Below are 27,684 nucleotides of genomic sequence, written 5' to 3' on the forward strand. Positions count from 1 at the left end.
GGTTTGTCTGGCAGGCTGAGTAATGGTGTTAGCCTGGTGAAGAGTTTGTCTGGCAGGCTGAGTAATGGTGTTATCCTGGTTAAGAGTTTGTCTGGCAGGCTGAGTAATGCTGTTAGCCTGGTGAAGAGTTTGTCTGGCAGGCTGAGTAATGCTGTTAGCCTGGTGAAGAGTTTGTCGGGCAGGCTGAGTAATGCTGTTAGCCTGATGAAGAGTTTGTCTGGCAGGCTGAGTAATGGTGTTAGCCTGGTGAAGAGTTTGTCTGGCAGGCTGAGTAATGCTGTTAGCCTGGTGAAGAGTTTGTCTGGCAGGCTGAGTAATGGTGTTAGCCTGGTGAAGAGTTTGTCTGGCAGGCTGAGTAATGGTGTTAGCCTGGTGAAGAGTTTGTCTGGCAGGCTGAGTAATGGTGTTAGCCTGGTGAAGAGTTTGTCTGGCAGGCTGAGTAATGCTGTTAGCCTGGTGAAGAGTTTGTCGGGCAGGCTGAGTAATGCTGTTAGCCTGATGAAGAGTTTGTCTAGCAGGCTGAGTTATGGTGTTAGCCTGGTGAAGAGTTTGTCTGGCAGGCTGAGTAATGCTGTTAGCCTGGTGAAGAGTTTGTCTGGCAGGCTGAGTAATGCTGTTGCATGATGAAGTGCAGAATGAAGCAGTCGATTGAACAAATCAAATCAGTTAGTGATACATGCATTACATAACGATGGCAAGATGCCGTAGATGATATAGAGTACAGTATATAAATATACAGTGCCTTGCGAAAGTATTCGGCCCCCTTGAACTTTGCGACCTTTTGCCACATTTCAGGCTTCAAACATAAAAATATAAAACTGTATTTTTTTTGTGAAGAATCAACAACAAGTGGGACACAATCATGAAGTGGAACGACATTTATTGGATATTTCAAACTTTTTTAACAAATCAAAAACTGAAAAATTGGGCGTGCAAAATTATTCAGCCCCTTTACTTTCAGTGCAGCAAACTCTCTCCAGAAGTTCAGTGAGGATCTCTGAATGATCCAATGTTGACCTAAATGACTAATGATGATAAATACAATCCACCTGTGTGTAATCAAGTCTCCGTATAAATGCACCTGCACTGTGATAGTCTCAGAGGTCCGTTAAAAGCGCAGAGAGCATCATGAAGAACAAGGAACACACCAGGCAGGTCCGAGATACTGTTGTGAAGAAGTTTAAAGCCGGATTTGGATACAAAATGATTTCCCAAGCTTTAAACATCCCAAGGAGCACTGTGCAAGCGATAATATTGAAATGGAAGGAGTATCAGACCACTGCAAATCTACCAAGACCTGGCCATCCCTCTAAACTTTCAGCTCATACAAGGAGAAGACTGATCAGAGATGCAGCCAAGAGGCCCATGATCACTCTGGATGAACTGCAGAGATCTACAGCTGAGGTGGGAGACTCTGTCTATAGGACAACAATCAGTCGTATATTGCACAAATCTGGCCTTTATGGAAGAGTGGCAAGAAGAAAGGCATTTCTTAAAGATATCCATAAAAAGTGTTGTTTAAAGTTTGCCACAAGCCACCTGGGAGACACACCAAACATGTGGAAGAAGGTGCTCTGGTCAGATGAAACCAAAATGGAACTGTTTGGCAACAATGCAAAACGTTATGTTTGGCATAAAAGCAATACAGCTCATCACCCTGAACACACCATCCCCACTGTCAAACATGGTGGTGGCAGCATCATGGTTTGGGCCTGCTTTTCTTCAGCAGGGACAGGGAAGATGGTTAAAATTGATGGGAAGATGGATGGAGCCAAATACAGGACCATTCTGGAAGAAAACCTGATGGAGTCTGCAAAAGACCTGAGACTGGGACGGAGATTTGTCTTCCAACAAGACAATGATCCAAAACATAAAGCAAAATCTACAATGGAATGGTTCAAAAATAAACATATCCAGGTGTTAGAATGGCCAAGTCAAAGTCCAGACCGGAATCCAATCGAGAATCTGTGGAAAGAACTGAAAACTGCTGTTCACAAATGTTCTCCATCCAACCTCACTGAGCTCGAGCTGTTTTGCAAGGAGGAATGGGAAAAAAATTCAGTCTCACGATGTGCAAAACTGATAGAGACATACCCCAAGCGACTTACAGCTGTAATCGCAGCAAAAGGTGGCGCTACAAAGTATTAACTTAAGGGGGCTGAATAATTTTGCACGCCCAATTTTTCTGTTTTTGATTTGTTAAAAAAGTTTGAAATATCCAATAAATGTCGTTCCACTTCATGATTGTGTCCCACTTGTTGTTGATTCTTCACAAAAAAATACAGTTTTATATCTTTATGTTTGAAGCCTGAAATGTGGCAAAAGGTTGCAAAGTTCAAGGGGGCCGAATACTTTCGCAAGGCACTGTACATATGAAATGAGTAATGTATATTAAGTGGCATTGTTTAAAGTGGCTAGTGATACATTTTTTCCATCAATTTCCATTATTAAAGTGAGCTGGATTTGAGTCGGTCTGTTGGCAGCAGCCACTCAATGTTAGTGGTGGCTGTTTAACAGTCTGATGGCCTTGAGATAGAAGCTGTTTTTCAGTCTCTCGGTCCCAGCTTTGATGCACCTGTAGTGACCTCGCCTTCTGGATGATAGCGGGGTGAACACGCAGTGGCTCGGGTGGTTGCTGTCCTTGATGATCTTTATGGCCTTCCTGTGACATCGGGTGGTGTAGGTGTCCTGGGCAGGTAGTTTGCCCCCGGTGATGCGTTGTGCAGACCTCACTACCCTCTGGAGAGCCTTACGGTTGTGGGCGGAGCAGTTGCCGGACCAGGCAGTGATACAGCCCGACAGGATGCTCTTGATTGTTTTATCTGTAGAAGTTTGTGAGTGCTTTTGGTGACAAGCCAAATTTCTTCAGCCTCCTGAGGTTGAAGAGGCGCTGCTGCGCCTTCTTCACAACGCTGTCTGTGTGGGTGGACCAATTCATTTTATCCGTGATGTGTACGCCGAGGAACTTAAAACTTTACTACCCTCTCCACTACTGTCCCGTCGATGTGGATAGGGGGGTGCTCCATCTGCTGTTTCCTGAAGTCCACGATCATCTCCTTTGTTTTGTTGACATTGAGTGTGAGGTTATTTTCCTGACACCACGCTCCGAGGGCCCTCACCTCTTCCCTTTAGGCCGCCTCATCGTTGTTGGTAATCAAGCCTACCACTGTAGTGTCGTCTGCAAACTTGATGATTGAGTTGGTGGCGTGCATGGCCACGCAGTCGTGGGTGAACAGGGAGTACAGGAGAGGGCTGAGTATACACCCTTGTGGGGCCCCAGTGTTGAGGATCAGCAGGGTGGAGATGTTGTTACCTACCCTCACCAACTGGGGGTGGCCCGTCAGGAAGTCCAGTACCCAGTTGCACGGGGCGGGGTCGAGACATAGGGTCTCGAGCTTGATGATGAGTTTGGAGGGTACTATGGTGTTAAATTCTGAGCTGTAGTCGATGAACAGCATTCTCACATAGGTATTCCTCTTGTCCAGATGGGTAAGGGCAGTGTGCCGCCTCCATATTAAACATTGGGCTGATGCCCTGAGTAGGGATGAGAAACTGAGTTAATTAACTAGGGAGTCACAGTCCCGTGGTGTTGAGATAGAAGTGTGTGTGTGTGTTTTAGATGGGATTGTGTGGTTGTTATTGGGGATGACAGGAATACTAATTTAACCATATAAAGCAGTGGTCACCAACAAATCGATCTCAAAGGCATTCGTAGTCGATCACCAAACATTTCTGTAAAAAACAACAAAGATAAAGCTTTGTGTTCCTTTTATATATATTTTTTGATTCAGCAGCCCTAGCGCAGGGAACCAAAGTGCTCACATTCAGAACCATTTCATGTGTCTGAAGGTAGAACTCTGTATTCCCGGCAGGCACAGAGAGCAAATCAAGTGCACCTGTAGGCCTACCGCTGGCCAATCAGATAGCGCAGATCACCGTGTCTGCACAGTTTCCCCCCACATAGACTGTAAAAAGAAACCATGAGATTTCAAAACTTTTAAAACCATGACTAGAGTGAGACTCAATGAATACAGAAAATAACTGCTATTTCTATAAGTATGTTTCTGTTTAAGTTGTTATTCAGCACTGTCAATACTTTGTCCAACACTTTTATAAGCTTTAAAATGTGTGTTCTCCCTACTTCCACTTACGCTACAACCAGCACTGCAGCTGTAATGAATGAGTAGCAAAGTGTTTCCATAAGCTTGGTGAGTTGGTTGTGAGGCAGCCTCACCGCAGCTCTCTCCCTCCCTCCCCTCAGACTGATCATCAGATGCAGACCATCAGTCCAGTAAAATAAAATAAAAAGCAAATAATTATGCTCACAACAAATGATCTATTACCAGTGTGATTATAACTACATTTTTAAAATATAATTTCAAAATGGTCTGAGAAGAACACCATAGGCAGGGCAATTCAAGCATAGCCAATATGCAGTGACAATGTATTGGTGTTTAGAGATGGATTGGACCAAGGTGCAGCGTGGTAGGCGTAAATTTAACTTTTATTTAAATGACACAGAAAAAAGGAAAAAAAATACAAAAATGAACGTAAAGCTACATGCAGTGCAGAAAGTAACTACACACAAACCAAGATCCCACAAACTAAAGGTGTAAAAAAGGCTGCCTAAGTATGTTACCCAATCAGAGACAACGATAGACAGCTGCCTCTGATTGGGAACCATACCCGGCCAACAAAGAAATAGAAAAACTAGAATGCCCACCTAAATCACACCCCGACCTAACCAAATAGAGAAATAAAATGGCTCTCTAAGGTCAGGGCGTGACAATTGGGCCTATAGCCTACTGCACAAACCTCATTGCTACATAACAGTTTTTAATTGGTTAAGTTGCATAGGCTTATGTGTTTTAAGATCATGTTTAAATAAATGAAAAATTAGAGTGGAAGATCTCGGCTTACTTTTAGACCAAAATTGAAATTGACTCAGAAAGTAATCTGGACTCAAAAAGTAATCTGGACACAGAAAGTCATCTTGACTCAGAAAGTAATCTTGACTCAGAAAGTAATCTTGACTCAGAAAAGGTTGGTGGCCACTGATATAAAGGATGCTTCATTCTCCATTCATTTAATTAGAGGCAACATATTGCCATATGTGTTTGTGTGTATGCGTACGTGCATGTCTGTGTGTGTGTGTGTGTGTGTGTGTGTGTGTGTGTGTGTCTGTGTGTGTGTGTGTAGGCAGGCTTGGTGTTATACAAACAAGACTTACACCAGGAGAGCAGCTATCTGTCAGACTATCAAATTACAGTCAGTTTCATCCCGTGTGTTTATTTACCGTAGTGCAAATGACAGGACTGACTGGCTGACTGACTGACTGGCTGAATGGGCGTTCTCTCTGTTCTGTCTGTCCTTGTCTATCAGCCCACTATTTTACTCTCCATGTGGCATATGCCTTCAATTCAATACAATATCACTAAATTACTACTGTACAATGCCCACCCTGCTGACACCTCATCACAGAAGTCATCATTATGCTTGGGTGAATGCTGTCGCTCTGTAACAGTTTCATTTTGACCCTTTCATTAAGTCAACATCCCTTCAGCGTTGTAGCCATGTACATATTTGCTTCTCTATAGGGCATGATATTTGTTAGCCTCTATGGAATCGGTGGATAATCTTGGATAAACAAGTTCCTCAAACCAGCTGTGTTTCAAATTTCACATACTGTTCTGCTCAAGACAGATAATCACAGCCTTGTATTTGACATATTACAAGCTACCTGTTTTGAAACTGACAATACATGACATAAAATCTGAAAAAACGAAATGACATTAAATGTAAACACACCGTTCCAGTAAAAGCGGGTTGAATAATAAGTGACTATGATTAGTAATTCATAGTAATAGTAATTAGTAATAGGGAGGTTGGGTCTCTCTTTGACTACAAAATAGAATAATTGTTCCAGAGGCTGAGAAGCTCACTGGTGTGAACTAAAGGCCTGGGTCAAATTAATTTGTGCAGATCGTAGAAAAACGTTTTGCAACAGAACATTATAAGAAGCGTTTTTTTATTGGTACAGGGAGTCTTTCCCTGTTAGTCTGTTTTCTTATGTTTTGGTGACTAATAAATGTGACCCTGTTGTGATAAAAAAGGAGGGTCCTGACTGCGAGCCCTCCTTTATAACATTGATCATCTGGGTGTAAATAATGACTCCACACTCTTTATTTTCATAAGACTTTTACATGAACTAGTTACAATATTGTAACCAAAGGATGACCATCTCCTCAATGAAAACCTTTCCAGGCTCTTTAGTATCACAGTACTTATGCAGATATAATTTCATATTTAGTACTGGCAGTGTACATATAATCATAAAAAAGCACAAATGAACACATTACCTGGAATGAAATTCACTCTCACAGGTGGCCAAAAATAACTTACTCAAAGCCATGCCTCCAATAGGCGACGACTCCAAATCTTCTGATAGGCTAATAAAATACAAATTGTAGAATAATACTGAGACATCAAAACTATGAAATAACACATATGGAATCATGTCGTAACCAAAAAAAGTGTTATTAAACAAATCAAAATATATTTTATATTTGAGATTCTTCAAAGTACCCACCCTTTGTCTTGATGACAGCTTTGCACACTCTTGGCATTCTCTCAACTAGCTTCACCTGGAATGCTTTTCCAACCGTCTTGAAGGAGTTCCCACATAAGCTGAGCACTTGCTGGCTGTTTTTCCTTCTGCATTCCAACTCATCACAAACACTCTCAAGTGGGTTGAGGTCAGGTGATTGTGGAGGCCAGGTCATCTGATGCAGCTCCATCGCTCTCCTTCTTGGTCAAATAGCCCTTACCCAGCCTGGAGGTGTGTTGTGTCATTGTCCCGTTGAAAAACAAATGATAGTCCCACTGAGCCCAAACCAGATGGGATGGGGTATCGCTGCATAATGCTGTTGTAGCCATGCTGGTTAAGTGTGCCCTGAATTCTAAATAAATTACTGACAGTGTCACCAGCAATGCACCCCCACACCATCACACCTCCTCCATGATTCACAATGGGAGTCACACATGCTGAGATCATCCGTTCACCTACTCTGTATCTCACAAAGACACGGCGGTTAGAACCAAAAATCTCAAATTTGGACTCATCAGACCAAAGGACAGATTTCCACTAGTCTAATGTCCATTTCTTGGCCCAAGCAAGTCTCTTCTTATTATTGCTGTCCTTTAGTAGTAGTGTCTTTGCAGCAATTCAACCATGAAGGCCTGATTCACGCAGTCTCCTCTGAACAGTTGATGTTGAGACGTGTCTGTTACTTGAACTCTGTGAAGAATTTATTTGGCTGCAATTTCTGAGGTTGGTAACTCTAATGAACTTATCCTCTGCAGCAGATAATCCTTTCCTCATGAGAGCAAGTTTCATCATAGCGCTTGATGGTTTTTATGACTGCACTTGACTGCACTTGAAGAAACTTTCAAAGTTCTTTTCTGAATTAACTGACCTTCATGTCTTAAAGTAACGATGAACTGTCATTTTGGGGTGGCAGGGTAGCCTAGTGGTTAGAGTGTTGGACTAGTAACCAAAAGGTTGCAAGTTCGAATCCCTGAGCTGACAAGGTACAAATCTGTTGTTCTGCCCCTGAACAGGCAGTTCACCCACTGTTCCTAGGCTGTCATTGAAAATAAGAATTTGTTCTTAACTGACTTGCCTAGTAAAATAAAAATAAATTAAATTAACTTTGCTTATTTGAGCTGTTCTTGACATTATATGGACTTGGTATTTTACCAAATAGGGAAGAAGGAAAGAAAGAAATTCCACAAATTAACAAGGCACACTAATTCCAGGTGATTACCCCATGAAGCTGGTTGAGAGAATGCCAAGAGTTTGAAGAATCTCAAATATAAAATATATTTTTATTTGATTAACACTTTTTTAGTTATGTGTTATTTCATGGTTTTGATATGTTCACTATTATTCTACAATGTAGAAAATAATACAAATTAAGAAAAACCCTGGAATGAGTAGGTGTCCAAACTTTTGACTGGTACTGTATAGGCCACAGGCCTGGGCCCAGGGGCTTCAGCCCTGGTAAACCCCTGCATTAATCCAGCCCTGATTATAGGCTACTGTGGCACTGGCTCTCAAGGTTTGAAGTGGGAACATACTTACACAATTATAGGCTATTTTCTGAACGCTAGCTACTGTGGAAGGTAAGACTGGGCATTTGGCTCAGTAGAGACCACACACAGTAATTCTTTAATTCCAGATTTTCCTAGAGCAAATCGATGATCTCTCATGAAAATTAACAGAAATTAGAAGTGTTCATTCTCAGACCACATCGCAACACATGCCATGTACAATATCTGGTTGCCAACAGAATATAAATGGCAAAACGAGCTTCGATGGGGCTTGAAACCGTTTGTGTGACTAAGCTGTTGCAGCCACCCCAACCTCCCTTTCCAGATGACCAAACACATTAGGTACTACGTGTCTTTAAAGGGCCATAAAAAAAGGCTAAACATTTCTTTGATGTTAGAAATGAAACACAACCGTGACACTTCATACATATCAAACCTCAGATCTACACTACAGAGGAGGGAGGCCTCTTTCTACCTCAGCACTGGAAATCTATGTTTGTGGTACTTAAGGGTTCAATGTTCCCTTGAACATCAATTTCCCTTCGTGGAAAGAAAGGGGGCCATGCTGGGTGTAAATTGAAACGCTATTGCCTGTGCTTACTAACCACCAACCTGCACACAGACACAGAGACCAGAATAACAGTGTCTAATTTCTAATGTTGCGATAATCTGTGAATATCATTTTGAATGAATGGGATCGCACAAGGCCCATTTTCATCAACTAACCGTAAAGATCTCTGTGTGTTTTACTAACAATGGAATACTTACAATTTCAGAGAGGAAATGTGAAAAGGAAAATGTATGACGACGAGAAAGGAAAACTTGACGAATCATAAAAGGGCATTTCTGTTTTGTCAGTCTGACCTAATTTAAATATGCTATTCCCTCTGTGAACCCAAATGTCACTTTCAACAAGTTGAAATAAGCTGCCTTTGGAGGTGTACAATATTAGTGAATAAAAAAAGTGCAAATCTAAATAAATCTAAATAGTACAGGTATCAGTCCTATATCAACTCTGCTGTTTGTCACTGGTTAGATACAATACATATGTTGTTATGATTTTGACAGTTGTAATAGTGCTCTGTAACCATCTCTGCATACTGGAGAAGAGAGATGGATAGAGATGTTGGATCTTACTTCGAGCCAGTTTGCTTCAGCAGGAAAATTGTCCTGCAGCAACAGGAAATGTGAATTATTATGTGAAATTATAATGAATGGACATTTTTTGTAGGGGTTAATACATTTTTCGTTAGGGATAATCAAGTCTGACATTTTAAAGTGGAAATTACACTAACACCTTGAATACACTACAAGTTTGCATTTCCTGCTGCGCAGGAACATTCCTGCAACAACAGGATGACCAAATTAAGATACAGCATCTGTAGTGACTCTAAGCGAAGGAATGAATGAATTAGCTCTTCAGAAGACATATAGGTGAAGGTCAAAATTGCTTGTTGATATAGCTCAGCAGCTCAGCTCAGTAAAGTGGCGTTCAAAGATTCCGTATAAAAGCCAGTTCTCTTTGCTGTTGTGCGGTATCAAACAACCTGTCAGAATTTGGGTCAGGAGATGTTGGCGTTACCAGTCAGTAGGGTATTAGGCAGTAGGGTACAGGCAGTAGGGTACAAGGCAGTAGGGTACAGGCAGTAGGGTACAAGGCAGTAGGGTACAGGCAGTAGGGTACAAGGCAGTAGGGTACAGGCAGAATCCACTATCGGAACCATAGCTGAGGAAGAATCCACAATCAGAACCATAGTTGATAAAGAATCCACTATCAGAACCATAGTTGATAAAGAATCCACTATCAGAACCATAGTTGATAAAGAATCCACTATCAGAACCATAGTTGATAAAGAATCCACTATCAGAACCATAGTTGATTAAGAATCCACTATCAGAACCATAGTTGATAAAGAATCCACTATCAGAACCATAGTTGATTAAGAATCCACTATCAGAACCATAGTTGATTAAGAATCCACTATCAGAACCATAGCTGATAAAGAATCCACTATCAGAACCATAGCTGATAAAAAATCCACTCTCAGAACCATATCTGATAAAGAATCCACTATCAGAACCATAGCTGATTAAGAATCCACTATAAGAACCATAGCTGATAAAGAATCAGAACCATAGCTGATAAAGAATCCACTATCAGAACCATAGCTGATAAAAAATCCACTCTCAGAACCATAGCTGATAAAGAATCCACTATCAGAACCATAGCTGATAAAGAATCCACTATCAGAACCATAGCTGGTAAAGAATCCACTATCAGAACCATAGCTGATAAAGAATCAGAACCATAGCTGAGAAATAATGTCTCAAATTATTTTAGAAGTTAGAACTCAAACCGAGTTTGACAACCTGTTGCACCAGGGTAGATAACACAGACTCTTGAAAGCTCAAACATCTGAAAATGATACTAAAAGCACACACAGGGTATATCAGCTTCTAGTTTGTCTAGACGACAGACAGAGAGGGAAAGAAAGAAAGGCAGCTAACCAGCTACCACAAACACAGAGCTGTCACTGAGGAATCTGAGTAGTAAATTAACAGGAAGTGATTTCAGATAGAACTGGACTGTTGACCAAAACACCACACTGTCCATCATGCTGTTCCTCTGGTCAGACGGGTCTGAGCGAACGTGTGATTAGTCACATTCAAATACAGACAGAAATCGCACAAATGTACCTTGTTTTGGCTTGTTTTTACTTCAGTCTGTGACATCATTTTCAAGAGGCAAAAAAACAAAAAAAAACATGGTATTTTAAACAAGGGGCTGTTTGAAAGGGGGTTAAATAAGCATTGCCAATTCTTTTTGGACAGGGAACATACCACATCTTCTGTCTGAAATAAGTGTGTGTGTGTGTGTGTGTGTGTGTGTGTGTGTGTGTGTGTGTGTGTGTGTGTGTGTGTGTGTGTGTGTGTGTGTGTGTGTGTGTGTGTGTGTGTGTGTGTGTGTGTGTGTGTGAGTACTTTATGATGACTGGGAACAACCTCCTGCTGTAACAGGCCTCAGTCAGTGTTTTCACTGTGGAGAACTAGCCGTCTGATCCCCTGGGGCACGATGAGCAACACACACACACACACACACACACACACACACACAGTTCTCGCACGCTATGCAGGCCCAGGAATGCTGTTTGCCTTTTATAACCTTCAATTTCCCGGCAAATCACCAGAGACCAGATAGGTAGAAGCATACAGCTGGTCTCCCGTGAAGCAGCTAGTTAGCCAGTTAACCCAGGGTTGACCTAAACACACAGCTGGCCTCCCCTGAAACAGCTAGTTAGCCAGATAACCCAGGGTTGACCTAAACACACAGCTGGCCTCCCCTGAAACAGCGAGTTAGCCAGATAACCCAGGGTTGACCTAAACGCACAGCTGGCTGACAGATCATACCAGGTTGTGTTACACAATAGCAACGGAACATTTCTTAATTCATACTTTTTGGACGGGAACAGTTCAGGTGATCACTCCCCATTTTGCTCAGTTTTCTTTCATGTTGTAGCTACTGCACACAACCCTGTACATGACCTGAGTACCTACAGACCCCCTCACCTCCCTCCCCTCTCTCTCTTCCCCCTCTCTATCTCTCTCCCTCTCGGGTCTCTCGCCATCACTGAGGAGTTCCCTTAACAGGACCCCCCATACAGACAGTCAACAGGAAAGAGGCCCACACAATTGCTAGTTTTGTCTTCTAGGACTACTGATAACTGTGTCTTCTAGGACTACTGATAACTGTGTCTTCTAGGACTACTGATAACTGTGTCTTATAGAACTACTGATAACTGTGTCTTCTAGGACTACTGATAACTGTGTCTTCTAGGACTACTGATAACTGTGTCTTATAGGACTACTGATAACTGTGTCTTCTAGGACTACTGATAACTGTGTCTTATAGGACTACTGATAACTGTGTCCTCTAGGACTACTGATAACTGTGTCTTCTAGGACTACTGATAACTGTGTCCTCTAGGACTACTGATAACTGTGTCCTCTAGGACTACTGATAACTGTGTCCTCGAGGACTACTGATAACTGTGTCCTCTAGGACTACTGATAACTGTGTCCTCTAGGACTACTGATAACTGTGTCCTCTAGGACTACTGATAACTGTGTCCTCTGGGACTACTGATAACTGTGTCCTCGAGGACTACTGATAACTGTGTCCTCTAGGACTACTGATAACTGTGTCCTCTAGGACTACTGATAACTGTGTCCTCGAGGACTACTGATAACTGTGTCCTCTAGGACTACTGATAACTGTGTCCTCTAGGACTACTGATAACTGTGTCCTCTAGGACTACTGATAACTGTGTCCTCTAGGACTACTGATAACTGTGTCCTCTAGGACTACTGATAACTGTGTCCTCTAGGACTACTGATAACTGTGTCCTCTAGGACTACTGATAACTGTGTCCTCGAGGACTACTGATAACTGTGTCCTCTAGGACTACTGATAACTGTGTCCTCGAGGACTACTGATAACTGTGTCCTCTAGGACTACTGATAACTGTGTCCTCTAGGACTACCGATAACTGTGTCCTCGAGGACTACTGATAACTGTGTCCTCTAGGACTACTGATAACTGTGTCCTCTAGGACTACTGATAACTGTGTCCTCTAGGACTACTGATAACTGTGTCCTCTAGGACTACTGATACCTGTGTCCTCTAGGACTACTGATAACTGTGTCCTCTAGGACTACTGATAACTGTGTCCTCTAGGACTACTGATAACTGTGTCCTCGAGGACTACTGATAACTGTGTCCTCTAGGACTACTGATAACTGTGTCCTCGAGGACTGCGGATGGTTATGTGAATCTATCAACAGATTCTCTACATCGAAACAACTATCCAATGACCACGTAATAATCCCACTGTCCATGTGCTGTGTTTTTTTATTGGGTGCATATTGTGAATAATATCCATGCCAGACATGAACTACATCTAATTGACTAATTATTTGATTCACTGCAGCTCAGTGTTATGTACCTAAGTAGTACCTGCAATACTACAAACCTGCCTGAACCAAGTCTTCAGGACTATATTAGGCTGCATTGTAAGAAGAGAGGGGGTAGAGCCCATGGCAAGGTTATTTATACAATGCCAACTGATGTCAGGCTTCCTGTCCGCCAGGATAGAGCAGCGGTCTCTATTCTCTGGCCCGAGGAACACAGGAAGGTAAACCCCTGACTCACCTGTCCTGAAATATACTGATGACCCTCTGACAAACAGGCTACAGCTCTAACACTGGCCTATAATAAACACAGACAGACAGGCAGGCAGGCAGGCAGGCAGGCAGGCAGGCAGGCAGGCAGGCAGGCAGGCAGGCAGGCAGGCAGGCAGGCAGGCAGGCAGGCAGGCAGGCAGGCAGGCAGGCAGGCAGGCAGGCAGGCAGGCAGGCAGGCAGGCAGGCAGGCAGGCAGGCAGGCAGGCAGGCAGGCAGGCAGGCAGGCAGGCAGGCAGGCAGGCAGGCAGGCAGGCAGGCAGACAGACAGACAGACAGACAGACAGACAGACAGACAGACAGACAGACAGACAGACAGACAGACAGACAGACAGACAGACAGACAGACAGACAGACAGACAGACAGACAGACAGACAGACAGACAGACAGACAGACAGACAGACAGACAGACAGACAGACTGTCTGATCACTTCACTTGTCAGTCCTGGCAGGACATTGTTGGGGCAAAACATGGACTGATGTGTTGTCTTAAGGGGTCCTTCCTCAAGTCTCCACTGAGTTGGTTTTAAGGCCATTGTTTTGGCTTGTTGTTTTTACTTCAGTCTTTTACATCATTTTCAAGAGGCATTTCCAGGCAAAAAGGAATTAACATGAATATATTTTATCCCCAGCTCACAGACGCAAGCACATTGTTCACAGTTTTCACTTGTTTGTTTAAAAAAAATCTCTGAACAATGATTATTAGCCTCGCTTTGCCAGGGTTCAGAAAGAACCTGGTCTGTTTGACCAAGAGAGACCTGGGAGATGTTGACTATTTGCCTGCTGTATCTGTCTGAGTTAGTTCAGAGGAAATAGTGCCACGTGTGGGATCATCACCACAGAGACGAGTCCTCTGACCCCACCACAAACATCAGATACAGATCTGACACATCTTCCACTGAACCATATGCAGGATATGATCAAAGCTTAGATCTTCATGAGAGACTGAGGATGTGACCTGTTAGCCATAAACCTGGTTGGTCCAGTAGACCACTACTCAGTTACCCATAGCTCTGACACAATCATATGTTATGGGATCAGAATTCATGTCTGGGTTCTGGTATTTGTTTCTGTTTGTCTGTATCATATCCACAACTGCTCTTTGGTGAATGAATGAATGAATGACGGAGTGAGTGAATTAATGAATGAATGAGTGAATGAATGAGTGAATGAAGGGGTTAATGGATGAGTGAATGAAGGAGTTAATGGATGAGTGAATGAATGGGTTAATGGATGAGTGAATGAAGGGGTTAATGGACGAGTGAATGAATGAATAAATAATCAAGGCATCTTACATCAGAGGCTGTCTATTTTCTCACAAGAGTGAATGGCTCATCCCATACAATTGAAGCTGCTGACGCAAATGCAAAATGAAAAACCAATCGAGCTCATATTGAATTTAATCAAACATGACTAGACAGGAGACGACAGATGCCAATTGTTGTCTGTCCCGATAAAAACATGACAAACCAACTGGGGGACTGCAATGCATAATAATGACTACCTTTGCCAGCCTTCTCTCTAGAAAGGCCCATGCTACAGTGACAGTGACGTGTCACATGTAAAAGATTATTCCGACACACTGCTGTAGTGACAGTGATGTGAGAGAACCTCAGTGTTAGTCAGTGAGAACTGAAAGCCGTTGTACTGTACTGTAATGTTTATTACTGACTCTGGTTCTAACAGCACATATGGAGATGAGCAATGCTCTCTGATGTTTTGTTCCATTTAAACAATTATTATTAGAGTTATTTGGAGCTAATAGAGTTATTTGGCTGTCCCCATAAGATAACCCTTTGAAGAACCCGTTTTGATTCCAGGTAGAAAGAACCCTTTTAGTTCCAGGTAGAACCCTTTTGGAGAGGGTTCTACAGTATATGGGGCGGCAGGGTAGCCTAGTGGTTAGAGTGTTGGACTAGTAACTGCAAGGTTGCAAGTTCAAACCCCCGAGCTGACAAGGTACAAATCTGTCGTTCTGCCCCTGAACAGGCAGTTAAACCCACCGTTCCAAGGCTGTCGTTGAAAATAAGAATTTTATTTTAACTGACTTGCCAGGTAAAAAATTAAAACATTTGAAAAATATGGAACTCAAAATGTTTCTACTTGGAACTGAAAAGGGTTTTTACCTGGAAACAAAATATTGCATACAAGTTTCTATTTAATCCAAGTAGGAGATAATGTCTGTGCTCTGCCACTTGTTGGGCTGAAGTTTTGTTTCGATTTGGTGAGGTGTTGCGTCATTTTACATGATACCAAGGGAGTCTGTTACAGAGGGCTTGGACCAACTTGGATAGAGTATACACTATCATACTGTGAATGGTTCTAATCATAGAAATGTTTCTACATGTATACTTCCTCTTTCTCACGAAGCCATCTATTTTAATGACAGAGAGTGTTAGTGCAAAATGGTCTAGACAGTTGAAGGCTGTTGTGGTTTGTTGATTCCTCTCTGTCCTGTTAAATATTCTGCACTCTGCACTCCTGAATCCAGCCAAACACAAACACACACACACACACACACACACACACACACACACACACACACACACACACACACACACACACACACACACACACACACACACACACACACACACACACACACACACACACACGGGTAGATAAATAACCTTGATTTACAGCCCAGAACAACTTTCTCACATGAAACCAATTACTCTTACAGCAACATTTATAAAAGGTTCAACTTCATATTAATCTCCAACATATCCATCAACATACACTATATATACTAAATTATGTGGACACCCCTTCAAATGAGTGGATTCGGTCTATTTCAGCCACACCCGTTGCTGACATAAAATTGAGCACACAGCCATGCAATCTCCATAAACAAACATTGGCAGTAGAATGGCCTTACCGAAGAGATCAGTGACTTTCAACGTGGCACTGTCATAGGATGCCACCTTTCCAACAAGTCAGTTCGTCAAATTTCTGCTCTGCTAGATCTGCCCTGGTCAACAGTAAGTGCTGTTAATGTGAAGTGGAAACATTTAAGAGCAATAGCGGCTCAGCCACGAAGTGGTAGGCCACACAAGCTCACAGAACGGGTAAAAATCGTCTGTCCTCGGTTGCAACATTCACTACCGAGTTCCAAACTGCCTATGGAAGCAACGTCAGCACAATAACTGTTCGCCAGGAGCTTCATGAAATGGGTTTCCATGGCCAAACAGCCGCACACAAGCCTAAGATCCCCACGCGCAATCCTAACCTTCGCCAGGAGCTTCATGAAATGGGTTTCCATGGCCGAGCAGCCGCACACAAGCCTAAGATCACCATGCGCAATGCCAACCTTCGACTGGAGGGTGTAAAGCGCGCCGCCATTGGATTCTGGAGCAGTGGAAACGCGTTCTCTGGAGTGATGAATTACGCTTCACCATCTGGCAGTCTGACGGACGTGTATGGGTTTGGCGGATGCCAGGCGAACGCTGCCTGTCCCAATGTATAGTGGAATGATGGTCTGGGTTGTTTTTCATGGTTTGGACTAGGCTCCTTAGTTCCAGTGAAGGGAAATCTTAATGCTACAGCATACAATGACATTCTAGACAATTCTGTGCTTCAAACTTTGTGGTAATAGTTTGTGGAAGGACCTTTCCTGTTTCAGCATGACAATGCCCCCATGCACAAAGCAAGGTCCATACAGAAATGGTTTGTCGAGATCGGTGTTGAAGAACATGACTGGCCTGCACAGAGCCCTTACCAATACCTCAACCCCAGGTCTAATCGGCCAACATCAGTCCCCAACCTCACTAATGCTCTTGTGGCTGAATGGAAGAAAGTCCCTGCAGCAATGTTCCAACATCTAGTGGAAAACCTCCCCAGAAGAGTGGAGGCTGTTATAGCAGCAATGTTCTAACATCTAGTGGAAAGCCTTCCTAGAAGAGTGGAGGCTGTTATAGCAGCAATGTTCTAACATCTAGTGGAAAGCCTTCCCAGAAGAGTGGAGGCTGTTATAGCAGCAATGTTCCAACATCTAGTGGAAAGCCTTCCCAGAAGAGTGGAGGCTGTTATAGCAGCAATGTTCCAACATCTAGTGGAAAGCCTTCCCAGATGAGTGGAGCCTGTTATAGCAGCGAAGGGGGCACCAACTCCATATTAATGCCCAGGATTTTAGAATGAGATGTTCAACAAGCAAGTGTCCATATAGTTTTGGTCATGTAGTGTATGTGAAAATGGAGGGAGATGTGTTTCCAATGACATCACCTGTGTGCTTCATGTGATTTTAACCATTTATGAGGCAATGCCTACTAATTGCCTACTAATTGCCTACTAATTGCCTACTAATTGCCTACTAATTGCCTACTAATTGGTTGACAATGTCATTGGAAACACTCATCGTCCTCTATATTTTTTTTTACTACAGAACATAGAAACACGCCATTTTCACATACTGTATGTTGATGTTGTGGTGCTGGAGATGATGAATATGACATTTCCCTTTAAGATGCCATGTTTAGCTCAGAATAAAGGGCTTGTATTTGGTCCTGATTGAACACTTGAATCGTCTCATTAGTCTTGTTGTGTGGTTGTGTCCTGATTGAATACTTGAATCGTCTCATTAGTCTTGTTGTGTGGTTGTGTCCTGATTGAATACTTGAATCGTCTCATTAGTCTTGTTGTGTGGTTGTGTCCTGATTGAATACTTGAATCGTCTCATTAGTCTTGTTGTGTGGTTGTGTCCTGATTGAATACTTGAATCGTCTCATGAGTCTTGTTGTGTCCTGATTGAATACTTGAATCGTCTCATTAGTCTTGTTGTGTGGTTGTGTCCTGATTGAATACTTGAATCGTCTCATTAGTCTTGTTGTGTGGTTGTGTCCTGATTGAATACTTGAATCGTCTCATTAGTCTTGTGTGGTTGTGTCCTGATTGAATACTTGAATCGTCTCATTAGTCTTGTTGTGTGGTTGTGTCCTGATTGAATACTTGAATCGTCTCATGAGTCTTGTTGTGTGGTTGTGTCCTGATTGAATACTTGAATCGTCTCATTAGTCTTGTTGTGTGGTTGTGTCCTGATTGAATACTTGAATCGTCTCATTAGTCTTGTTGTGTGGTTGTGTCCTGTGGCGAGTGGGCAGCTCGTTCTAAGAATCACTGCCATTAATGTGTTATAGTCCTCAAATCCAGATGAAACTATTATCATGCTGGATTAGACAGATTTAGACAGAATACTAAATTGTGCTGTGTTGCTACTTACAGGTGGGCCCCCAGGTTAACCTCGATTTCTGGCTGTCTCACGTTCATTCCAATAGCCGAGTGAAAACCAGACTTGGTAGTGTGGCAAAACAAGATGAGGGTCAAATCAACAACTAAGACATTTTGCCATTTTCCTCAAAGAGTGGTTGAATACCTTTCACATATCTAGCTATGATGAGGAATACACAGATCTACAGAACAAGATCACTGACGTGTGCTGTTGTTGAACCCTGCAAATAAAGTTCTACATGTTGTAGCAATTCGGGACGCATCAAGAAAGCTTCCATAGGGGTGCGCTAATCCATTTTATCAACATCCTTTTTTGTTACAATATATAGACTCCTAAAAATAGAGAGGAGCGTCCTATTTATTTTATTCAATGATGGCTTCGGAACAGTAGGTTAACTGCCTGTTCAGGGGCAGAATGACAGATTTGTACCTTGTCAGCTTGGAGGGTTTGAACTTGCAACCTTCCGGTTACTAGTCCAACGCTCTAACCACTAGGCTACCCTGCCGCCCCAGAATACACGTCACTTTGGTTTAGAAGCATCAAATCAAATTTTAAAAATCAAATCAAATTGTATTACACATATTTAGCAGATGTTATTGCGGGTGTAGCGAAATGCTTGCGTTCCTAGCTCCAGCAGTGCACACATCCCATCTGGCCCTGCTATCGTTAACGAGTGTACAGCCTATTACGACAATCCACAGCATGTTGTTGTTATTGTAGATTTACCGTTGAGTCGCTTGATAGCGATCAATAGGTTCCTCAGCAGAAGGAAAAGCAGTGAGAAACAATAGTTGGCCTCCTTTTCCAGTGGTCCCCTGCCAGCGGAGCCTTGGCCTTGTCGATACGAGGCCTGGCCATTGTGTGAGCCCGACCAGGCCTGTTAGTCAGTCAGTCACACTGCTGAACACAGGCCAAACAGGCAAGTGGCACCATATCACCTCCCTACCCTTACCCCTGGCTGTAGTACTGGCTCTAGACTATCCCTGCCCTTACCCCTGGCTGTAGTACTGGTTCTAGACTATCCCTGCCCTTACCCCTGGCTGTAGTACTGGCTCTAGACTATCCCTGCCCTTACCCCTGTTTTAGTACTGGCTCTAGACTATCCCTGCCCTTACCCCTGGCTGTAGTACTGGCTCTAGACTATCCCTGCCCTTACCCCTGGCTGTAGTACTGGTTCTAGACTATCCCTGCCCTTACCCCTGGCTGTAGTACTGGCTCTAGACTATCCCTGCCCTTACCCCTGGCTGTAGTACTGGCTCTAGACTATCCCTGCCCTTACCCCTGGCTGTAGTACTGGCTCTAGACTATCCCTACCCTTACCATTGGCTGTAGTACTGGTTCTAGACTATCCCTGCCCTTACCCCTGGCTGTAGTACTGGTTCTAGACTATCCCTGCCCTTACCCCTGGCTGTAGTACTGGCTCTAGACTATCCCTGCCCTTACCCCTGGCTGTAGTACTGGCTCTAGACTATCCCTACCCTTACCCCTGGTTTTAGTACTGGCTCTAGACTATCCCTACCCTTACCCCTGGCTGTAGTACTGGCTCTAGACTATCCCTGCCCTTACCCCTGGCTGTAGTACTGGCTCTAGACTATCCCTGCCCTTACCCCTGGTTGTAGTACTGGCTCTAGACTATCCCTGCCCTTACCCCTGGCTGTAGTACTGGCTCTAGACTATCCCTGCCCTTACCCCTGGCTGTAGTACTGGCTCTAGACTATCCCTGCCCTTACCCCTGGCTGTAGTACTGGCTCTAGACTATCCCTGCCCTTACCCCTGGCTGTAGTACTGGCTCTAGACTATCCCTACCCTTACCCCTGGTTTTAGTACTGGCTCTAGACTATCCCTGCCCTGGCACAAGCTCTGGTCCTGCCCGGTCCTGCCCAGTCCTGCCTGGTCCTGCCCGGTCCTGCCCAGTCCTGCCCGTTCCTGCCCGGTCCTGCCCAGTCCTGCCCGGTCCTGCCCGGTCCTGCCCGGTCCTGCCCGGTCCTGCCCGGTCCTGCCCGGTCCTGCCCGGTCCTGCCCGGTCCTGCCCGGTCCTGCCCGGTCCTGCCCGGTCCTGCCCAGTCCTGCACTCTGCTTGCCATGGACTCCAGTCAAACTAACACGGGGCTAGATTACATTACACAGGACATGGCCTGGCCGTAACTCCTAAAATAATAGTTTACTACTTATCACTGATGTGCTCTTGAATAAAAATGTATGAATTAAAAAATAAAACCTTAATAATAGTAGGAACTGTAGGTAAGGAATGTGTTGACTAGAATACTGAACACAGGTTTGACTGTCTACAGCTAAAGATAATAACACAATGAAGTGTTTACAAGATAATCCAAAAATAGATTGGATCTATTAGAAACCGTTTGTATCTAAAATAAACAATTAATTCCATGGAGAAATGTTTCCTATTTCTGTCTGACTTTACAACCTGAGTTATATCATTTTAAAACGGTAAAGGGAGGAGTGCTGTTTTAAAAACAATGGTCGGACAAAGACAGTAAAATCACAATGCTCTGCATTCAAACACAACAGTTCCACCTCACATCTGACCTCATACATCCCACACCCAGATCTGTCTTCGCCAGTTCTGGACCTGTCAATCAACTGACACCCCACCCAGATACACTCACAGCTTCCATTATCACCCAGATCTGCTGCCTCTACACTTTAAAGAGGAGCTAAGTAGAAAAACACATTGAAGTAGATTCCACATGGTTGGTTTTGTGTTTGGACACGCTCAATGTATTCTGTGGAAACAGCCAACAGCCAACACAAGTTCAAGGCATATACTGTATTGTAAACTTATCACTGAAGCCATGAAGCATTTTTGATTTTTTTTGCTATTTAAAAAAAACTATTTTGTTCTTTGACTGAGCTACACACTGTCTGGTGTGTCAAGGTTTCTTCAGTCTTGTCTTTGAAAATAAAGCTCCGGAGCAATTGATGTTGTTGTTTAGAATATCACTTATCGGTAAGGGGAGGAGAGATGGGAGCTACCATACAAAGGTGTTTAAGATGGTCCTAACAAGTTAATGTCAGAGAGACAGCGATAGAGTGGAGGAGGAGGGGTGAAGACAAAGCCAGTGTTCTGAATCTGTACTCACGTTGATGTCCAGACTGCACAGGCTGAGAGAGTCCACATCCCTCATCTGTTTCCTCTTCTTCTGTAAACACACAATAACAACACAAAGGGGGAGTTTTAGGGACAACATTGAAGTTAAGTAACACGAGAGCAACTGAATTAAAGTAATTTACTACCTCACACGGTTGTTAAGCTACAGGTTGACCTATGAAAAGCAAAAAGGGGTTTCTAACCTTTAGGGTCTTTCGTGATTGATAAAGATTAAATGAAGGTATGGAGGCTATGAGGCCAGTGAGAAGAAGAGGTACAGCCTCTTTCTATATGGAGGCTATGAGGCCAGTGAGAAGAAGAGGTACAGCCTCTTTCTATATGGAGGCTATGAGGCCAGTGAGAAGAAGAGGTACAGCCTCTTTCTATATGGAGGCTATGAGGCCAGTGAGAAGAAGAGGTAAAGCCTCTTTCTATATGGAGGCTATGATACCAGTGAGAAGAAGAGGTAAAGCCTCTTTCTATATGGAGGCTATGATACCAGTGAGAAGAAGAGGTAAAGCCTCTTTCTATATGGAGGCTATGATACCAGTGAGAAGAAGAGGTAAAGCCTCTTTCTATATGGAGGCTATGATACCAGTGAGAAGAAGAGGTAAAGCCTCTTTCTATATGGAGGCTATGATACCAGTGAGAAGAAGAGGTAAAGCCTCTTTCTATATGGAGGCTATGAGGCCAGTGAGAAGAAGAGGTAAAGCCTCTTTCTATATGGAGGCTATGAGGCCAGTGAGAAGAAGAGGTACAGCCTCTTTCTATATGGAGGCTATGATACCAGTGAGAAGAAGAGGTAAAGCCTCTTTCTATATGGAGGCTATGATACCAGTGAGAAGAAGAGGTAAAGCCTCTTTCTATATGGAGGCTATGAGACCAGTGAGAAGAAGAGGTAAAGCCTCTTTCTATATGGAGGCTATGATACCAGTGAGAAGAAGAGGTAAAGCCTCTTTCTATATGGAGGCTTTGATACCAGTGAGAAGAAGAGGTAAAGCCTCTTTCTATATGGAGGCTATGATACCAGTGAGAAGAAGAGGTAAAGCCTCTTTCTATATGGAGGCTATGAGGCCAGTGAGAAGAAGAGGTAAAGCCTCTTTCTATATGGAGGCTATGATACCAGTGAGAAGAAGAGGTAAAGCCTCTTTCTATATGGAGGCTATGATACCAGTGAGAAGAAGAGGTAAAGCCTCTTTCTATATGGAGGCTATGAGGCCAGTGAGTAGAAGAGGTACAGCCTCTTTCTATATGGAGGCTATGAGGCCAGTGAGAAGAAGAGGTAAAGCCTCTTTCTATATGGAGGCTATGATACCAGTGAGAAGAAGAGGTAAAGCCTCTTTCTATATGGAGGCTATGATACCAGTGAGAAGAAGAGGTAAAGCCTCTTTCTATATGGAGGCTATGATACCAGTGAGAAGAAGAGGTAAAGCCTCTTTCTATATGGAGGCTATGATACCAGTGAGAAGAAGAGGTAAAGCCTCTTTCTATATGGAGGCTATGAGGCCAGTGAGAAGAAGAGGTAAAGCCTCTTTCTATATGGAGGCTATGATACCAGTGAGAAGAAGAGGTAAAGCCTCTTTCTATATGGAGGCTATGATACCAGTGAGAAGAAGAGGTAAAGCCTCTTTCTATATGGAGGCTATGAGGCCAGTGAGAAGAAGAGGTAAAGCCTCTTTCTATATGGAGGCTATGATACCAGTGAGAAGAAGAGGTAAAGCCTGTTTCTATATGGAGGCTATGATACCAGTGAGAAGAAGAGGTAAAGCCTCTTTCTATATGGAGGCTATGATACCAGTGAGAAGAAGAGGTAAAGCCTGTTTCTATATGGAGGCTATGATACCAGTGAGAAGAAGAGGTAAAGCCTCTTTCTATATGGAGGCTATGAGGCCAGTGAGAAGAAGAGGTAAAGCCTCTTTCTATATGGAGGCTATGATACCAGTGAGAAGAAGAGGTAAAGCCTCTTTCTATATGGAGGCTATGATACCAGTGAGAAGAAGAGGTAAAGCCTCTTTCTATATGGAGGCTATGAGGCCAGTGAGAAGAAGAGGTAAAGCCTCTTTCTATATGGAGGCTATGAGACCAGTGAGAAGAAGAGGTAAAGCCTCTTTCTATATGGAGGCTATGATACCAGTGAGAAGAAGAGGTAAAGCCTCTTTCTATATGGAGGCTATGATACCAGTGAGAAGAAGAGGTAAAGCCTCTTTCTATATGGAGGCTATGAGGCCAGTGAGAAGAAGAGGTACAGCCTCTTTCTATATGGAGGCTATGATACCAGTGAGAAGAAGAGGTAAAGCCTCTTTCTATATGGAGGCTATGAGGCCAGTGAGAAGAAGAGGTAAAGCCTCTTTCTATATGGAGGCTATGATACCAGTGAGAAGAAGAGGTAAAGCCTCTTTCTATATGGAGGCTATGATACCAGTGAGAAGAAGAGGTAAAGCCTCTTTCTATATGGAGGCTATGAGGCCAGTGAGAAGAAGAGGTAAAGCCTCTTTCTATATGGAGGCTATGATACCAGTGAGAAGAAGAGGTAAAGCCTCTTTCTATATGGAGGCTATGATACCAGTGAGAAGAAGAGGTAAAGCCTCTTTCTATATGGAGGCTATGATACCAGTGAGAAGAAGAGGTAAAGCCTCTTTCTATATGGAGGCTATGATACCAGTGAGAAGAAGAGGTAAAGCCTCTTTCTATATGGAGGCTATGAGGCCAGTGAGAAGAAGAGGTAAAGCCTCTTTCTATATGGAGGCTATGATACCAGTGAGAAGAAGAGGTAAAGCCTCTTTCTATATGGAGGCTATGATACCAGTGAGAAGAAGAGGTAAAGCCTCTTTCTATATGGAGGCTATGAGGCCAGTGAGAAGAAGAGGTAAAGCCTCTTTCTATATGGAGGCTATGATACCAGTGAGAAGAAGAGGTAAAGCCTCTTTCTATATGGAGGCTATGATACCAGTGAGAAGAAGAGGTAAAGCCTCTTTCTATATGGAGGCTATGATACCAGTGAGAAGAAGAGGTAAAGCCTCTTTCTATATGGAGGCTATGATACCAGTGAGAAGAAGAGGTAAAGCCTCTTTCTATATGGAGGCTATGAGGCCAGTGAGAAGAAGAGGTAAAGCCTCTTTCTATATGGAGGCTTTGATACCAGTGAGAAGAAGAGGTAAAGCCTCTTTCTATATGGAGGCTATGAGGCCAGTGAGAAGAAGAGGTAAAGCCTCTTTCTATATGGAGGCTATGATACCAGTGAGAAGAAGAGGTAAAGCCTCTTTCTATATGGAGGCTATGATACCAGTGAGAAGAAGAGGTAAAGCCTCTTTCTATATGGAGGCTATGATACCAGTGAGAAGAAGAGGTAAAGCCTCTTTCTATATGGAGGCTATGAGGCCAGTGAGAAGAAGAGGTAAAGCCTCTTTCTATATGGAGGCTATGAGGCCAGTGAGAAGAAGAGGTAAAGCCTCTTTCTATATGGAGGCTATGATACCAGTGAGAAGAAGAGGTACAGCCTCTTTCTATATGGAGGCTATGATACCAGTGAGAAGAAGAGGTAAAGCCTCTTTCTATATGGAGGCTATGAGGCCAGTGAGAAGAAGAGGTACAGCCTCTTTCTATATGGAGGCTATGATACCAGTGAGAAGAAGAGGTAAAGCCTCTTTCTATATGGAGGCTATGAGGCCAGTGAGAAGAAGAGGTAAAGCCTCTTTCTATATGGAGGCTATGATACCAGTGAGAAGAAGAGGTAAAGCCTCTTTCTATATGGAGGCTATGATACCAGTGAGAAGAAGAGGTAAAGCCTCTTTCTATATGGAGGCTATGAGGCCAGTGAGAAGAAGAGGTAAAGCCTCTTTCTATATGGAGGCTATGATACCAGTGAGAAGAAGAGGTAAAGCCTCTTTCTATATGGAGGCTATGATACCAGTGAGAAGAAGAGGTAAAGCCTCTTTCTATATGGAGGCTATGATACCAGTGAGAAGAAGAGGTAAAGCCTCTTTCTATATGGAGGCTATGATACCAGTGAGAAGAAGAGGTAAAGCCTCTTTCTATATGGAGGCTATGAGGCCAGTGAGAAGAAGAGGTAAAGCCTCTTTCTATATGGAGGCTATGATACCAGTGAGAAGAAGAGGTAAAGCCTCTTTCTATATGGAGGCTATGATACCAGTGAGAAGAAGAGGTAAAGCCTCTTTCTATATGGAGGCTATGATACCAGTGAGAAGAAGAGGTAAAGCCTCTTTCTATATGGAGGCTATGAGGCCAGTGAGAAGAAGAGGTACAGCCTCTTTCTATATGGAGGCTATGATACCAGTGAGAAGAAGAGGTAAAGCCTCTTTCTATATGGAGGCTATGAGGCCAGTGAGAAGAAGAGGTAAAGCCTCTTTCTATATGGAGGCTATGATACCAGTGAGAAGAAGAGGTAAAGCCTCTTTCTATATGGAGGCTATGATACCAGTGAGAAGAAGAGGTAAAGCCTCTTTCTATATGGAGGCTATGAGGCCAGTGAGAAGAAGAGGTAAAGCCTCTTTCTATATGGAGGCTATGATACCAGTGAGAAGAAGAGGTAAAGCCTCTTTCTATATGGAGGCTATGATACCAGTGAGAAGAAGAGGTAAAGCCTCTTTCTATATGGAGGCTATGATACCAGTGAGAAGAAGAGGTAAAGCCTCTTTCTATATGGAGGCTATGATACCAGTGAGAAGAAGAGGTAAAGCCTCTTTCTATATGGAGGCTATGAGGCCAGTGAGAAGAAGAGGTAAAGCCTCTTTCTATATGGAGGCTATGATACCAGTGAGAAGAAGAGGTAAAGCCTCTTTCTATATGGAGGCTATGATACCAGTGAGAAGAAGAGGTAAAGCCTCTTTCTATATGGAGGCTATGAGGCCAGTGAGAAGAAGAGGTAAAGCCTCTTTCTATATGGAGGCTATGAGGCCAGTGAGAAGAAGAGGTAAAGCCTCTTTCTATATGGAGGCTATGAGGCCAGTGAGAAGAAGAGGTAAAGCCTCTTTCTATATGGAGGCTATGATACCAGTGAGAAGAAGAGGTAAAGCCTCTTTCTATATGGAGGCTATGAGGCCAGTGAGAAGAAGAGGTAAAGCCTCTTTCTATATGGAGGCTATGAGGCCAGTGAGAAGAAGAGGTACAGCCTCTTTCTATATGGAGGCAATGATACCAGTGAGAAGAAGAGGTAAAGCCTCTTTCTATATGGAGGCTATGATGCCAGTGAGAAGAAGAGGTACAGCCTCTTTCTATATGGAGGCTATGAGGCCAGTGAGAAGAAGAGGTACAGTCTCTTTCTATATGGAGGCTATGATACCAGTGAGAAGAAGAGGTAAAGCCTCTTTCTATATGGAGGCTATGAGGCCAGTGAGAAGAAGAGGTACAGCCTCTTTCTATATGGAGGCTATGAGGCCAGTGAGAAGAAGAGGTACAGCCTCTTTCTATATGGAGGCTATGATACCAGTGAGAAGAAGAGGTACAGCCTCTTTCTATATGGAGGCTATGAGGCCAGTGAGAAGAAGAGGTACAGCCTCTTTCTATATGGAGGCTATGATACCAGTGAGAAGAAGAGGTAAAGCCTCTTTCTATATGGAGGCTATGAGGCCAGTGAGAAGAAGAGGTACAGCCTCTTTCTATATGGAGGCTATGATACCAGTGAGAAGAAGAGGTAAAGCCTCTTTCTATATGGAGGCTATGAGGCCAGTGAGAAGAAGAGGTAAAGCCTCTTTCTATATGGAGGCTATGATACCAGTGAGAAGAAGAGGTACAGCCTCTTTCTATATGGAGGCTATGATACCAGTGAGAAGAAGAGGTAAAGCCTCTTTCTATATGGAGGCTATGAGGCCAGTGAGAAGAAGAGGTAAAGCCTCTTTCTATATGGAGGCTATGATACCAGTGAGAAGAAGAGGTAAAGCCTCTTTCTATATGGAGAGCTATGATACCAGTGAGAAGAAGAGGTAAAGCCTCTTTCTATATGGAGGCTATGAGGCCAGTGAGAAGAAGAGGTAGAGCCTCTTT

At 43.4% G+C, this 27,684-nt stretch overlaps 1 protein-coding gene across 2 annotated transcripts in view; it reads right to left on the minus strand.

The window, feature by feature from the left end:
* arhgef3 (Rho guanine nucleotide exchange factor (GEF) 3) overlaps window positions 1–27,684 on the minus strand; it is a 166,109-nt gene that overhangs the window by 83,654 nt on the left and 54,771 nt on the right. For both annotated transcript variants that reach the window (XM_052526491.1, XM_052526493.1), the window contains one exon: window positions 21,677–21,736. In XM_052526491.1, the coding sequence (XP_052382451.1) occupies window positions 21,677–21,736 (60 nt within the window). The remainder of the gene's footprint in view (window positions 1–21,676; window positions 21,737–27,684) is intronic.

Source organism: Oncorhynchus keta, chromosome 10 (genome assembly GCF_023373465.1).
Source record: "Oncorhynchus keta strain PuntledgeMale-10-30-2019 chromosome 10, Oket_V2, whole genome shotgun sequence".
Lineage (NCBI taxonomy): Eukaryota > Metazoa > Chordata > Actinopteri > Salmoniformes > Salmonidae > Oncorhynchus > Oncorhynchus keta.